The sequence below is a fragment of the Brassica napus genome, chromosome C5 (assembly GCF_020379485.1).
Source record: "Brassica napus cultivar Da-Ae chromosome C5, Da-Ae, whole genome shotgun sequence".
Taxonomy (NCBI): domain Eukaryota; kingdom Viridiplantae; phylum Streptophyta; class Magnoliopsida; order Brassicales; family Brassicaceae; genus Brassica; species Brassica napus.
Window position 1 is genome coordinate 12,815,279 of NC_063448.1, and position 17,237 is coordinate 12,832,515.

At 33.6% G+C, this 17,237-nt stretch overlaps 2 protein-coding genes, 2 long non-coding RNA genes and 1 pseudogene across 5 annotated transcripts; 3 read left to right on the forward strand and 2 right to left on the reverse strand.

Annotated features, from left to right (window-relative positions):
* Nucleotides 1-249: 249 nt before the first annotated feature.
* On the forward strand, nt 250-1,263 carry LOC106399907 (vacuolar iron transporter homolog 1-like). The gene has a single exon (XM_013840352.3). The coding sequence runs from the start codon at nt 419-421 to the stop codon at nt 1,022-1,024; it is 606 nt and encodes a 201-aa protein (XP_013695806.1). The 5' UTR covers nt 250-418; the 3' UTR covers nt 1,025-1,263.
* Nucleotides 1,264-2,956: 1,693 nt separating this feature from the next.
* Nucleotides 2,957-4,045, forward strand: LOC125586907 (jacalin-related lectin 24-like). The gene is made up of 2 exons (XM_048756765.1): nt 2,957-3,595; nt 3,677-4,045. The coding sequence occupies exons 1-2, from the start codon at nt 3,332-3,334 to the stop codon at nt 3,989-3,991; spliced, it is 579 nt and encodes a 192-aa protein (XP_048612722.1). The 5' UTR covers nt 2,957-3,331; the 3' UTR covers nt 3,992-4,045.
* A 1,271-nt stretch (nt 4,046-5,316) lies between these two features.
* On the reverse strand, nt 5,317-7,687 carry LOC106417373. 2 transcript variants are annotated; one of them, XR_007323440.1, is made up of 6 exons: nt 7,361-7,687; nt 6,891-7,012; nt 6,589-6,694; nt 6,150-6,501; nt 6,022-6,064; nt 5,317-5,926 (listed from the first exon to the last, which is right to left on the reverse strand). It is a non-coding gene; the product is annotated as an uncharacterized LOC106417373 (long non-coding RNA). The 2 variants fall into 2 exon arrangements; XR_007323439.1 differs by having other exon boundaries at nt 6,891-7,681.
* A 1,521-nt stretch (nt 7,688-9,208) lies between these two features.
* On the reverse strand, nt 9,209-10,385 carry LOC106398578 (annotated as a pseudogene).
* A 5-nt stretch (nt 10,386-10,390) lies between these two features.
* Nucleotides 10,391-11,299, forward strand: LOC125586908. The gene is made up of 2 exons (XR_007323441.1): nt 10,391-10,497; nt 10,585-11,299. It is a non-coding gene; the product is annotated as an uncharacterized LOC125586908 (long non-coding RNA).
* Nucleotides 11,300-17,237: the final 5,938 nt, after the last annotated feature.

Here is a 17,237-nt window from a genome sequence, read left to right on the forward strand (position 1 = left end):
ACTTAGTCACATTTGTATCCAGTCGTAAATTTACTTCCTTACTGGTGATATTGCTCCTCCACATAAATGTAGTAGTCAAACTTTATGTTTTGGTAAATAAAACTCATTAAAAATAATTAGTAATTAATGACAATAAATTCGTTAATAAGATGAAACAATTGGCGTTTGATATTCAGTCCACATTTGATCGAATATAGTTAAACGTATTTCCATTAGTGGTGATGATGGTCCACATACATTAATCGTCGACTCTACTCCAGCACATAACTTCTTTAATAAAAAGAATTAAAGTTTTACACAAAACCTCTCCATAAATAGAACTCATCTAGGCGTGTGTCCTCCACACTTCATCAAACATTCTCTATCTTCTCATTTCAACCTACAAAATAAAATAAAAACCAAATCAAAAGATTTAACTATGGAGTCCCATAACGTGAACAACAGCTTGAACATAGACATGGAGAAAGATCAAGAAAAGGCTTTCGATTACTCCAAACGAGCTCAATGGCTACGAGCTGCCGTGCTTGGTGCCAACGACGGTCTTGTCACGACGGCTTCGCTTATGATGGGTGTCGGTGCGATTAAGCCAGACGTCAAAACCATGGTTCTAACCGGTTTCGCGGGTTTAGTTGCCGGAGCTTGTAGCATGGCGATCGGAGAGTTTGTCTCGGTTTACTCTCAGTACGACATAGAGGTGGCTCAGATGAAGAGAGATAACGGAGGAGTGATAGACAAAGAGAAGCTTCCGAGCCCTATAAAAGCGGCTACTGCGTCTTCGTTAGCGTTTTCTATAGGAGCGATTGTGCCTTTATTGGCGGCTGCGTTTGTGAAAACGTATAAAGTGAGGATTGGAGTGATTGTGGCGGCGGTGACGTTGGCTTTGGTTATGTTTGGGTGGCTAGGAGCGGTTTTGGGGAAAGCACCGGTGGTTAAGTCGTCGGCTAGGGTTCTGATTGGAGGATGGTTAGCTATGGCGGTTACGTATGGCTTGACCAAACTGGTTGGATCACATGGTATGTCATAGTTTGTGTGTGTTTTACATACGTGACCCAACACTCCTTCGTGTTTCATGCAACACAATTTAAGCGGTTACGTTTTTTTTTTGTTTACTTTGTCGTATAAGAAACTTTGGAATATATATCTCATATGAAAAGAAACTTTGGAATGTATTGATTCTTGACTTGGTTTTTAGATTTATGTAAGCAAATATGTGATATAAACCTGTCAAAATGGCGTGTGATAAATTGTACGTTGAGACTTAAACACTTGCAGTTCTAGTTATCAACACGCGGCAAAATTTCCGTAAAACTTTCTTCCATCCCGTTTGGTTTTATTCGAGAAATTCGGTTAAGCGTAAGTTTATGGATCAAAGCAGAGATAATATAATTTATATAAGCGGAATCACACACGAGTTAAACCTCTTATATATTAAAAGAAAATCATTGTAATAAATACATTCACACTATAACTGATACGTGACAACCTCGCAATGATCATTTGATAATAAGTATGCTAACGCGTTCACACTATATTTATAAATGTTTTTGCACTATTCACTTTGCGTTTTTTTTAATATAAAACTCACATACATGGTTCCAATAAAACTCTGGATTTTTTTGGTTCAAATAAAAATAGATAACGAATCAAAAGCCAAACTATATATATATTATTTTTATTATTTACGAATAAAATTGATCAAAATATTCATAAATTTTGATTCGATTCGTTATCCGTTTTGATTTGAAGCAAAAAATATGGATATCCGTAACTCTACGAAACAAATCAAATACTAAAATACAATATCCAAAAATGAAGCAAATCATAAATACCAATATTTTGAGGAACATATATCTAATTTGATATGTTATATGTATATATATACATATATGCAAAGAATTATATATATACGTTATATATATTACACTTTATATCAGTTTTACAATATTTTTATGAATTAAATTTATTATATTAGGTACTAGAATTTTAAAAGTTAAGTAATGTTTTATTTTTGTAATAAAATATTATTATTTAAATTTTCAATTATTTTAAAATTTTTATTTTATTAACGGATCAAATCAGATATTCTTTTAAATTTTAAAACATTTCGGATATCCGAGTCACTGAATATCTAGGTGGCTAAAGATCGAATCAACACGAATGCTTCCAAATACCGAGATATTCGATCTGTGCCCACCCCTACTTACATATACAATTTTATTTTCTTTATATGAAAAATGACTAATGTCAAGGCTTTTTTTATTTTAAATTAATTTTAATTTTATCTTTCATGTATTATTTTGAACAAAAATGTCATTTAATATTAATTAACAATATCTTTATATATTTGTCAACTATTTTTATATACTTTTTACATACACATACATGTACACCTTGATGTGAGCACCTTATAACTAAGTATTTACCACAACTAAAGTATCTAATTTTTTTGAAAGTTCAAATATTTTTTCTTAATGCTTCTTTCACTACCGACCAAATTGTAATGAACTGATTTGTCTTAATGATTTTCTTTTCTTTTTCTTAAACTATTATCTGTTGAAACTATCGGTTCGACATGACGACTATCTAAATTCATAACATGAAAATAAATAAATAATATTAATTTTTTAGTTTTTACCGGAAAAAAAAACAAAAAAATCAAACATTTTAACCGAATAAAGTAAAATTAATATTAATTTAAAATAATAGTTATATTTTAGAAGATTAAAAACAAAAACAAAAAAACTTAAAACCGAACCAATATCCAGATTAAACATATTTAATGTCTTTTTATTAAAAATAACAAAACTAATAATCACATCCCTCGCAAGGCGCGGGTTATTACCTAGTTTGGAATCTATTCCCTATACATTATCTGAGAAGTGATTTGTTTATGGGGGAAATTTCATGTTTACACTTTCTTTCATACCACAATTCAATTATACCACTAGTATGGGGACATTTTCATAAACACACTATTCATTAATGAGCAAAAGACAATATTACCCTTATCTTTATCTTCTCCTCAATCATCGATTTCTTCATCTTTCTCTTTCTGCGATCGATCTTTTCCTTCGTCGGTGGACTAAGGTGCTCCGTCGAATCAAAAGTAGCTGGATCGTAATTGGTTAGAGATTTCTCCGATCATTTCTTTTTCGTCTTCAGCTTTTGTTTTGGTTTTCTGAAACTCCGGTGATAGCCGATGCGAGGAATATCACCGATGCGAGAAATGAGTGATGATTTCGAGTTTTGAGATAACCTGATTGATAACGGGTCAAGTGTCTCCTCTTCAGAATGAGGTTTAGCTAACTCGACTCAGATTGATTCCAAAACTATGATATCTGCATCTTCTAGAGTGATGATAAGTGCAGGATCAGTGGGAACAAGAGCAACATATGACGAGCCATATGACTCTGATGGTGAGGAGACAGCTGACACTGAATGGGACGAGAAGGGACGCAACATCATCTCTCACATATACGTTTCTTACAGAAACTTCATAACATCTATTCAGTTTGGTTACTTGAATAGCGAAGAAGATGAAGCTCTGACCCTCTCTACGAAGTTTGGTCCCTCTGAGGGACACAGCTTTCGAGCTGTAAGTTTTGTATTCGTAGAAAACATTTCTTTTTCTCTTAGTAAGCTCATGTGAAGTTAAGTCTCTGAACCTCTGATGCAGGTCATACTGAAACAAGATGAATATGTGACTGGACTGAGTGGAGTACATGGATATGGAATGCGTGATGGAATAAAAAGTTTGACATTTCACACTAACTGTGGGGAGCACGGACCGATTGGAAGTGTGAATGATAACTCTGCGATTGGTTTCAAGATAGATATTGATCCAGGAATACGTGATAGACGTGAGTTTGGTGGTTTCTTCGGGTCTTACAGTAAGAATAATCTTTCATCGGTTGGTATCTATGTGAGCCCCATTGCTAGGTATGACATGGTGGCTAAGCGTGAAAACATTGGACCCTCCAAGACTTTGTAGCAGCCTTCAACAGTAGTTGTCTGGTTCAGTTTGTTGTTTAGTTTTCTCTGAAATAAAGTATAATTCATTTATAAGAGTTTATAAAAACAGTCTATAAGGATATGTATAAAAAAAACTTGAACTTAGTTTTCTACAAGGCTTTATAAGGATTATATAAATAATTTATAAATGTTTGTAAATCATTTATGAAGATTTATAAATCCTTATAAATACTTATAAAATATTTATAAGGGTTTATAAATCATTTCTAAGAATATATATATATATATATATAAACTATTTATAAAGGTTTATAAATCAGTTATAAGAATATATAAAAATATTTATAAGGATTTGTAGAAAACTTTTGTCTAAATTATTAACTAGTTTTAAGGGGTTATAATTCATTTATGAGAATATATTAAAAAATTTATAATGGTCTATAAATAATTTATAAGAATATTTAAAATTGTTGAAAGAAAAAAAAGAATATTTAAAATTATTTATAAGCGTTTATAAAATCAGTTACAGGGATTTGAAGAATTTCAAAAGGTAATTCATATATGAAGGCTCTTAAAACATTTTATAAAGGCTTATAAATCATTTATAAGGGTTTGTGAAATTTTTTTGCAAAATTATAAACTTGCTTATTAGAGTTAATAAAACATATATAAGAATATATATATAAATTATGGGTCTAAATGAGGAATATGGAATTAAAGGGAATAATCATTTATGAACCATTTATAAATTTTATAAGAGCTTATAAAACCTTCTATCAACCATCTATAAAGTTTATAAAACACATATATATATATATATATATATATATTTATATAACTATTTATAAAGGTTTATAAAAATATTTAAAAGGTTTTATAAAACTATTTACAAGAACTTATAAGCTATTTATAAGAGTTTATAAATTTATTTATAAGTGTTTATAAATTAATTTACAAGTTTTAGAAATCTATTTATAAGAGTTTATAAATCTATTTATAAGGGCTTATTCCAAAGATTATAATAATTTAATAATCTTGATAACAAAATTTATAAGAGTTTATAAATCAATTTATAAATCAGTTAGAAGAGTTTATAGATCATTTATAAATTATTACAAAGATTATAAGTAAATCTTTATGAAAGTATTTATAATGTTTATAATTTTCCTATATTTTTGAAAATTATTTACAAAATCATTTTCTAACCAAAAGCATCATTATTGTATGTGTAATTGTAGGATTCATAAATCATTTTGCAATGATTTATATAATCTTATAAGGGTTTATAAAAAAGTTTTTGTTTGTGTCGATGGGTTTAGGACATATTTATAAGAGTTGATCAAATATATATGAAATATAAATCTATTTATAAGGGTTTATTCAAAAGATTATAAAAATTTAATAATCTTCATTACACAATTTATAAGAGTTTATAAATCTATTTAGAAGTGTTTTTAAGGATCATACAAGCCACTCTTTATGACCCTGAAGGCCATCAAGATTCAAGGTTTTGACAGCAACAGTAAGGCCAGTGCCAGGCTTAACAGGAGCAGTTCCGTTCTCCTCCATCCATCCTTTAAAGACGCAACCAAAGCCACTTTCTCTGAGAAGACTTTCGGGTCTGAAATTTCTAATAGCCAACTTGAGATCAAGGAAAGTAAACTGCTTGAGGTGAGAATACATCTTAAGCTCTCCACTGATCATAAGAGTGGACAAAGAGCTTAAGCTTCCCCTGTAACTCAGAGTTCTAAAATCACTCAGTTAGACGAACACCAAGGCAGTAAAGACTCTTGGGCACTTCCTCAGCAGCAATCTGAGCATACTTAGCACTTTTCTCAGTAACAGAACTCATCCGCCCTTCCAAAGACTGAATAGTAGCCTTGAGCCTCATGATCATAGTGGCGCTGCCGTAATGATCATACTTGGTCCAATCTCTATTGACATCCTCTTTGTTCTGTAGAAGAGACAAAACAACTAGAGGTGAACATCAAAACCAATCTGCAATTTTGTAAAAAATACACAGAAATAAGAGTAAATGTATACATTTACCTTTCTGAGAGCTCCTCATATTCTTTGGCATCACAATGAGAACCTGTACCAAGATCAGACACAAATCTAGTTTAAGTTTCGATAGAGAGATGAAAGTAGAACCAACAAAAAAAATCCAAACGAGGTACCTTTGCAGTTTTCTTCATCACTCTCCTGCTATGACTCTAAGTCTGAACCAGAACTTGACTTAAGCATCCAAAACTCTGAATCATTGGAGTCAGTTTCTTCCTTAATGCGTATGTGTTTGTTAGTTACTTGTATTTTCTCGGTCCTTCCGCTTGACAAATCACACCAGAGTTTGAAAATTACAAATTCAGACACAACCAACAAACACAATACACCACAGGTCATTCTGATTAAGGTTATCGGAGCAGATGATGTGAAGAAGATGAAGGCAAAGCTCAGTGGTGAGACTTCACGACGGTGACAGGGCATGCAACGTTGTTGACAACATGGTTGCTAACACTTCCCATTATCATCCTGTAGAAGGAAAAATAAACAAGAATTGTCATCACAACATGTGTAAACCAATTGAGGAATTGAAGGAATCTCTTTTCTTCTATTTACCTCTCAAGGCCACCAAGGCTTGAGAGAGGGATATGATCAACAGCTTCACATATCTTCTCACGAGGATCTCCTCAATATATCTTCATCTCTACTGTAAGTCTGTAATCTGCTCATGTTTCTAAACAATTAGATCCTTCTTCATTTAACAGAAGCACCAAACACTCGTTGTAAAAGAAAATTTTCATTCACATAGATTGATCATAGTTTATGGACTATCCAGACGAAATGGTTTTTTATAGACTACTCGATACTAGTGTGATGAGAGAGATCCATCCTTAAAGAGGGAAAACAAGAAGCTTTACCGATTTTTGCCTAGCGGTGGTGTTGGCAATGTCAAGGGTTTCAGCATCTGGCTTCAAACCATACTTCTTCATCATGGAAGCTTCAGAGAACTCACTCAGAGGAATCAACGCTGAAAACGTTACTACGGAAAAACAGAGTCAAACAAAAAGAAAATCATTGTAAAGAAACACTTTGAGTTCAAGCCAGAACTCTGAAAAACAACCAATATGACGAGGAGCAAAATTGGTTATCATCATGTGTCAGAGACGATGATCAATTACTTAGTCAAAACAAAATCTTCCGAGTTATTTAAACAAGCAAATAGGTAGACAAGAACCAAGTCAAACTATCTTTTTGAGAAACTTCCCAGAAATTTCATAGATAAATATTTATAAGGTTTTATAAGGCTTTCCTTCCCACAAACTGATTTGTGAGAAACCATGCTAAAATTAAACAACGATATGATGATCACAATCGATTTTCTGGTCACCTTTGTTAGCTTCGTCACAGAGATCGTCAGCTTCTTCGGATCTGGCCGGAGAATTCGTCAATTAATGTTGTCGGATCTGGCCGGAGAACTCGTCAGCGTCGTCCGATCTGGCCAGAAAACTCGTTAGTGTCGTCGGATCTGGCCGGAGAACTCGTCAGCGTAGTCCGATCTGGCCGGAGAACTTGTCAGCATCGTCCTCGTCGGATCTGGCCGGAGAACTCGTCGTCGCCAGATTTGATGACGTTAAAGTTGAATCTGAGAAATCATGGAGAAGAATGAGAATAGTTTTAAGTTTAATTACTTAAGGGTATAGTGGTATTTTACCTATTAAAATTTTAATGGTAAAATTGGTTAGTGTAAAGTTGAAAAGTGGTATTAGAAAAGTGGTATTAGTGGCAATTTCCCTTGTTTATGTGTCATCACATATTCATTCTCAAAAAATAAAGATAACATGATTTAAAAAAAAAGACATGACATCATAACATGTACAATTTTATTTATATAAATTCATGGTTTTTGTAAGTTTTCTAATATGGTAATAATTTATATAGCATTGTTAACATTAATAAAAGTAAACAAATATTATATTACAAATATAATAGTATTTCTACACCTAAAAATATAAAAAAAATCATAAATATTATTTAAGAAATGATTTTTGTATATGTCATCATCACATTTATTCTGACAAAAAGATGACATACTTTTAAAAATATGACTTGGCTTAATGTGATAGACAATTTCATCGATGTAAATTTATATTTTTGATAAATTTTCTAAAATATGATCATAATGCATATATCATTATTAGTCAAGTCAAAAATATTAATAATGAGATATGTTTGAAATTTTAACCAATATCAATTAAATGGAGTAAAAAATAATTTAATTTTCTATCAAATTATTTACGTTTAGTCGTGATAAAATATGTAAGTTGAAAGATTGACTGTTGATTACTAGATTAATTAATTGATTGATTTCTATCAGTTTAATGTATCGTAAGACAAATAAAATCATATTTAGTATATTTAGATCATCAAAATAAATACAGATATTGAATTTAATATAATTGTTATTTTTTTAGAAAATACAAGTTAAACTTTTATTGAATTCAACTAAATCTAAATAAATTTATACTGAAATAGTTAAAATTACAAATAATTAATTATAATTTTAATATTAAACCAATAAAATTAAATTCTAAAAATTAGTTATATTTAATATTGATTAAAACAAAAATTATCATTTTGAAAATTGTTATAACTGTGCAATGCCCAGGAAGCCTCCTAGTTAGACTTACATATCAAAATGTGTAACGAAATTTATCAGAACTACCTAACTGATCCTACAAAAAACCACTAAATGGTTGTTAAAACCCGTTAGGAATTAATCATTTATAATATCAACTTGAGTCTAATGAAATGTATCCATATTACGTTCTTGCTTAAGAAAATAATTGGTTTGTGGATTTTTTTTCAACTTCAAACTCTTAATCAATACTAGAAACACAAATGAATTTCGTTCCAAGGAGCAACATCACATATTCATAACGTGAGAGTTTGATTGTCTTCGACCACAAAAAAACTTGCATGACAAATCAATGATCTCCGACACTTTTCATAAAAGAGAGCACTACTTTTTGGAATCGCTGTCGTGTTCTATAATCTCATATTGTATTATTCCAATTTGTAAAGCTAATTTTCATTCTCTGTTGGCACGAGAATGAGTGTAAACCCACACATCCTCGTTAAAAAGAACATGTGGCATTATTTTCTGAAAAGTAATGGATACATAGAGAACATAAGTTATGATGTTATGTTCTCACTGTCCTATATGATGTTCAAAATAATAGGTAAGCAAATCTTTTAAATTTTATGTTTCATTGTGCACATTAAATGTCACAACATTAATCGAACCATGACAAGAAACCATTCAGCCACAAGTACACAACCAATATCAGTTATTAAGATATGTTTCGTTCTCCCTTTTTTTTTTAATTATACGGGGGTATCGTGACCCCATAGAAGTGGTCCATACTATTCACGTGTTGCCACGCGTCGGTCCAATGTCCATGGCGATGCCGAAATGTTAATTCTCCAGTGGCCAGGACTCGAACCCAATGGGTAGGACTCGAACCCTGGTGGCTTCATCGTATTGGGCTTTTACCCTCAAGTTAATCACCACCAGACCACAAGCCCCGGTAGTTCCGTTCTCACTTCTTCAATCAAACAAACTCGCAAGGTCATTTTGATTCAACGATTACTCGTTAGGTTTTGTACAAGTTCCGGCATCTCCTTCTGATGCTTCACCACAAACTTATCCATGAACTGGAGTTTTTTATCTTCAGCATAGTGAAATAGTTCACATCTTCTTTCTCCACAAGTCCTTCAGATACAAGTAAAGAAATCAACTGGCTCCTTGGTTTGATTCTATTTCAATGCTCAGATCCAACACCACCGTTCTCGCAACAATGTCTTTAGCCTTCAAACCAATGATGTTCACGAGATAATCCATCGTGTACATAATCTTTTCATCATAAACCGTTGTGCAATTTGGAAACTCCATAACTGCCGCAGCAAAATCTTTTTTAGACCAACCAAAACGTTGGAACAGATTCAACTACCGTTCCCTGGTTGATTCACTCGTCCAATCAAAAGCCACCATAGCATGAACAAAACCAGCATTCTTCAGGTCAAAACCGTAGCTACAGACCCAGTTCAAGACTCGTTGAATTTTTTTTATCGGGAGAGAAGAAAGTGTGGGGAGAAGATTAAACCAGCCACTTGATGCTCTTGTCTGGAACTCCAAGGTCCCTACAAACATAAAGTTTGTGAGAATGTTCGCGCAATCTCCAAAGATAAACATCTGTATCTGTGTTAAGTAATTTGTGATGCTTATTTGTTTTCACCAATTGATAACGCAGCTCGAGTTTCGAGACTATACTAAGACCATATTTGACGGTCGATGCCATAGAGTCTCTCAAGTCTGTACAAGGAGCTGTGTTGGAGAAAGCTTTAGAGAGCATTATAGAGACAATCAAGGACAACCCGGGAGGGCATCAATGGAAACCAACATGTGGGGGTGTAGATGCAATTTTAAATGACAAACAATCATCTGTATCTCCAGATGATCTCCTCGTAAGCATATCTTGATATTTTACCATCTTCAAAGCTACCAATTCAGCTAAAGTGGTTCTCTTATTTGTTATCTTACTGGTGCTTTAGGCTCTTACGCAGCAATGTTCAAATGAACTGCTTCAATTGGAGTTAGAGAAGACCCGTTTGAATAGTGCGTGTTTCGTTGAGACCAGCCCGTTAGATTCAATATCCCAGTAGCCAAATTTGCCTACTCGTCTTCCAGAGCTCCGAGCAGAAATTATAGAGACGCACAAATAATGGATTCTCCAGTTAGAACCAGACCCAAGCGAAGATACGACTATCTACATCCTCTCTGCATTGCTACACTGTTATAACAAATCTGAAGCGTGTTGGTAATTATGATACCAATAACTCTCTTCGTTCCAACTTTTGACACCAATACTCTCTCTGTGTCTAATTGATTTATAAAATTAATTCACCTTTTTACTGTAAATTTACATGTTTACAAATTACAAAATCTTTCTTCTTGACATCAATCTTGTTTGCATCGTGAACCGTGAATCAGTTCAGTGGTTCTGGTTAATCAAAATGTCTGCTGGAGAACATAATCAAAATAGGCAACACCACTTCTATTATGATGAGGCAAGTTAACAAAGGTTTCAAATACAATATCTCAGCTACATTCAGTTAAAATGTTTGAAAAAACAAAACACACAAATACAAATCAGAAGCTAAGGAATCATTAAAAGAGGCAGCTACAGATTTGTGAACACAAAAACGCTGTATCTGAAGTCAAGTAGTCCTTAAAGGCGGCGACACCAAGATCACTCCATCTCCTCTCACAAATAGAAACAAAACCTTTCTTTTCAATGTCTGACAACAACAACAAAAAACAAAGCAAGTACCATCAACAAGAAGGTCATATGATTAGGCAGTTAACAAATCCATATACATCATATCCATAGTAACACTAGTCTTATTACAAGCTAACACATCAAACTTTATAGTTCACAGTATATATCACTGCATAGCTAATTAAACACCCTATGTAATCAGCACTATGACTTGTGAATGAATCTCAGCTTAAACTTAAACTAAGACTAAGGCAGTGAAAGCTTCAATCTTTGAACCAAAACGTATTACTAAACAGAAACACTAAGATTATCAAATCCACATGCGTAATAACAGATTGATAATAACTCTTTGGAAAATGACATACACGAACAATCTCTTCGTATGTCTCGTTGTCGATTTCTACAGTCGTGATGACCTCTTCAACATCACCCAAAATCATATTCAAATGCTGATCAAAAGCCTGCCAAAAGAAAGAACTTAGTGAGCAAGCTTTGGAATCTTGAAAATTTTAACAAGATTCGCTAAAGTCAACAAAAACGAATGTGTAGCTTGCCACGGAGTTCGTGGTCGGATCGGAGCTTGACGTTGATTCTCTCTTCAATACTCAGTCGAATCAGATCCAGTGGCTCCCTAACGGTGGCGTCTTCCTCGACAGACATTCTGATCTCAAATGTTCTCGGAGGGTTTTAAAATTGCGAAGAAGATGAAGAAGAATAGTCACCACCAATGTCTCTGTGTGCTCACACAATCACCACCGTTGATTCCTAATTACTTAAGATATTTTGGGCTCGCCTAAAATTTTTTTTTTTGGGCTTTAAACTATTGAGCCTGACCTAATATGTTTTTTTTTTTATTTTTAACCATCCAAAGCTTTAAAAGATGATTGAACACTGCAAGTCTGTTTTATGTTTGAAGAAATTAAATAATATATTTTATAGAAAAATATTTTAGATGACAGTTAACATAACATTTATATACATGAGTATCATTAATGTTTAAAATGACTTTTCGTACTGCAAAATCATGCACCTAGTGAAATAAGAGTTGGGTTCCACACAAAATTTATATACAAAATTTCTGAGTTGTTTCATTTATATATATGAGAAGAGTAAATAATTATGGTTTACTCTGTTCTTTATGCAACATTTGAATTGTTTTATTAAAAATATGCTCTCACTTTTAACATCCTCGTATCACACTAACACACTTGAGATCTTCTGGCAGCGTCAGAAATATCACACGCTTCGTCCGGTCCACGTCAGATTCCTAAAAATATGAGAAAACCATTTATCTTTTTTTTTCTTAAGAAAGTTTTCTCTCTAAGCTGAGTAGAGAGAAGAAAAGAGAAGAAAAGTAGATCCATCTTCGGGTCCGGTGATCGGCCGGCGCGTGAGCGTGCATGCCATCACCGGAGCCCCTAAAGCCACCATTAAAGTCCTCGATCTTCGCTTTGTCGTCGTCCCCTCCATCCTCCGCCTTGCCTGACCTCTGGAAGAAGATCGTCCATGGCGGTTCTGGTTCTGGTGTAAAGGCGCGGTCGTGGCGAGGCAGGCGCGGTGAAGCGCTTTCTGCGGCCTTTTGGTTTCGACTCCGGGAGGCGGAGGCTCCGTCAGCTCCGTCGACGCCGGTTCAGGTCCCCGCGAGGTGGAGGCTACGCTTGGCTCCGTCGTCGTCGGTCTAGATTACGGGAGGTGAAGGTGCTCCATGCCTTGCCTCGCCGTCGGTTAGTTCCCTTGTTTAATTTTTAGGGTTTCGTCGGTTTCTTACCTTTTAGTGTTGTCGAGGTTGGTGGGTTTGGTTTGGTAGTGACGACGTCGGAGGACGATCGAAGCTGGACCAAGGTTAACGGTGACGGTTCCCGCAAAGTCTTCCTCTCGGTGATTGCGACGAATGGTGACGGATGAGATCTCGATCCGTCGAGTGATGCTCTCCGATATTGGTCTCACTTCTGTCGAAGACGTTTGGCGGTGGTGATGGTGTGGAGTCAGTGTGCTCCGGGGGATCCGGGTGAAAACCGACGGTTGGCTCCCGGTGTTGATTCGAAGCGAGGGCGACGTCGTTGCCGCAGGGTGTGTCCGCGCGGCGGCGAAGCCTCGTGGGTTAGGGTTGCTAGTTGGTGGGCTTTAGGCCCTGAAGGTTGTGTTTTTTGGCCCAGATTTTATGGGCTCTTGTATGTTTGGGCTTCGGCCCTGGGCTTGCCCCATCTTTCAATAAAAACAATTTGGGAAAAAAAAAGATTTACATAATAATATGACACTTTCACACTTATTATTTACAACGCGGAATATTTACTCTCATAGACAATTTATGAGTTTCCAATTACCCAAATTAGACACTTTCTGATTGACACACACTTTATGAGTATTGAATGGCCAATATACCCTCTCAACCATATCTCTCTCGTTACTTTCAAAACCAAGCTTCTTCCCTTTTTTTTTTTTTTCAAATTTCAAAAACCTTATCTCATCAGTTTATTTTTAGATTTCTAATTCTTAACCTTAATTCTCTTTTTTTTCCTATCGACAAGGTGACAAGGCGACAAGGCTCAGTCCATGGAAAAAGTGGTGAGGGTGGAGGACGTGGTCGTGGATACCGCAGTGCAGGCGGTTGTGGATATGGGAGAGGTTGTGGTGGAAGACGTGAGGATGGATACAGTGGAGGTCCGCTGCGGCAGCCATCCGGAGTCTTCGTCGTCGCTTCCGTTGCAGAGAAAAAGCTCTATTTTACACATATGGTCCTTCCGTTTTTTTGGATTTTTGCAATTTGACCCCAACATTTTTTTTTAATTTGCTTATAAGTCCTCTTGATTTTGTCCCAAACTTTTAATTATTTACTTTAATCCGTAACAATATTTTTCTTATCAACTCATATCCACACTTTTTATGTCCATTAGAAATTATTTAATAAAATATCAAAAATATATATATGTATACAAATATGTTTTGTCCACAGAAACTTGTCCACAAAAAATTTATAACATTTTTGTATCCACATAAATTGTGTCCACATAAACTGCGTCCACTGAATCGTGTCCAAAAAAAAAAAGCTTAATCCCTTTCTCTCTTTCAAAACGTCACAATACATTCTCTATATGGATTATCTTCAAACAAACAACACAAATCCTAGATAAATTAACTTCAAACAAGAGCTTCGTCTACAATAACATGTTCACAAACAGTCATAGTTACACAACTATAATTGTAAGAGCTTGTCCATAAGAACACGTCCACCACAAACTTGTTTATATAAACACATTCACGTGAATCTTGTCCACTACATATATATCCACTAGAAAACTGTCCACAATGTTAATATATGTACCAAACTAAAAAAATTGAAGTATTATAATATATATACATATGGATTTCAAAATAAAAAGAAAAAAATATTTTGTTTTAATTTCTATATTTTTATATATTTACATATTGAAAGTATTAAATAGTGATGAATAAATGGTGATGGAGGAACCTTAGTCATTAAAAAATCACTATGAAGCTAATCCTAAACCGTTAGATCTTCTTCTACGAAAACCGATCTAACAGCCAAGAGTAATTCATTACACCCCATACAACTAACTAGTCACGTAATAAATATTCAATTTATTGTAAACATCCATAAATCAATTTCCTTCTAGTTAACTATCGCAAACCAAGCGTTTTCTCTTTAGTTAAAAACAAGACCATTTTGGTCTAAAAATAGCACACTGTACAAGAGAAAGTGTGTCAAATAATATTATGTTTTCAGACGTAAAGGAAAGACAGAATGTGTCGTTTAAAGTAAGCTTCTCTTACAACGCAGGTCAGTTTACGATACCAACACACTTTCTCGCTTGTTCCAACACACTTTTCCTTTTGTCGATCCACTAAAAAACCAACCTTACCCCTCTTTTATTATTTTGTTCTTTGTAATCTAACTAATATCCAACTACTAGCTAACTGAACTATTTAAAAAACTAGGGATATAGCCCCCGCGCAAGCGCGGAGCTAGATACATTGTTGATGCGTTGTGTAGTTTTGTGTACGTGATTTTATCATTTTTTTAACTTTTGTTTTTTCGTCTTGTATATAATGGTGATTAATGGAACATTGGAAGTCACACATTCTGATTAGGTTGATATAAGAATATATGTGTTGATATTTCATATCTTATCTTCGTAATGATTTGATCGACCATTATATTAGCGCTTTCATGTTCAAAAGCTGAGGTTTATGGGGTTGGGTAGTGTTTACTTAGAAAGTTGTTAGTATATAGATAAAATAGTGTAAGAAAAAAGATATAAAATTTAGATTTAAAAATTTAATAATTTATACGAACAATAAATTAAATTATTTTCTTATTTTACCCAAAATTAATTTCAAAAATATAGAGTTGTAATAAAATCTTTTTTTATTAAAAAAATTAATAACTCTAGAAATTTATAAAATTATATAGTTACAAAATTATTTATTTTTATAATTTTTACTCGACTTTGTTAAATATGATTTGAGGTGGACAAAAGGAATCTGAAATAGGTCGATCAAAAATAGAATTTGGTATAGTTTTATGGTCCAGTATAACGATTAAGTAAAAACTGGGGTTTTAAGTGTTTGGGCTGCAAAAGAAATGAGTCTAATTTGAAGTTTTGTCTGATTCTGAGTAAACTGTTAGGTCGCCAACTCTTGGTTTTTCGTTGTCGGGAAAGTCGACACAATTTCCTCTGATTCCTGTCGGTATGTAACGTTTCTACTTTGTGAGATTGAAAATTGAAAAAAAAATTAAGCGTGATTGATGAGAGATTTGCTTACATCAGCTTCGTCTGCCTTTGGTGTAGTCATTGATCTTGCAAGAGAGAAAATTTGAATATGTTAATTTGGTTGTTCTGTTTTGTTATTCGTCTCGGTTAGTTAAATGTCAACTGAAACCATTGCTTCTGATTTAAGATTTTATGCTGTATTTGTTAATTTTCTTGGTTTCGTTTGTCTAAACTTAACTATTGAGAGTTATGATTTGTTTGCAGTTTGATGGTTTCAGTCGAACTTCCTAGATTTCTGATTTTTCTTAAAGTTCAAAACCACAAGAAATTCGTCATACGCTTAGCTGGAGATGGTAGATAACATACTGACTGATTGTGGCAGACAATTGTAGGCCTCTCTGTAGACGATGTTGGCTATCGTCCTTTTCCCCTCCCCATTTTTGCTCATGTTTAAAATCTTGGGCCTTTGAGTGTAGTGACTCTTGACAGTGCCACATATAGCTGACCATGGCTGAAAACTAATTTAGGCAAGTATAGAGCAACATTTGACAAAATATGTCCTTGGCTTTTATTTACTGTCATTGCATAACAAACCCGGATTGGAAACTGACATCGTGTCAAGGTGAATGGATGGTTGGATTCTGGTGGTGACAGTATGATCGTGGTGGCATGATAGGATCCGTCTTGGTTGTAGTTGTAAGCGGTTAGGTTTTAATAACTAATTGTTTTGTTCCATTATATTTTAGCTTAACATTTGTTCTTAGTTTAAATGATTTTATTTTATGTATAGAATGTTATTATTGTTAATTTTTATCACTATTTTATGTTGATCACGTTTGTTGTATAAGACTCTAAATATGTTTTGTTGGGGTTAACTAAATATTTTAATATGATTATTGTGATTCTACATGAAGTTCGATTTTATTTTTATTATGTCAATATAGATATTTTAAGCACAAGTTATCTAATTTTATTTCTGTTATTTTTTCTTTGTTATCGAGTTATTTTACATTATTTCTTTATTTTGGACTATGCAAGTATTTTTTTTTAAATTTTCATATCAATATTAAAATTATGGTCGAGCTTTTTATTTTAGTTTTTTTTTTTTTAAAAAGCACTTTAAAAATACAATAACTTAACATTTTGTGTTCACAATACTTACAAAAATATTTATTTTATCATTAAAAAAATG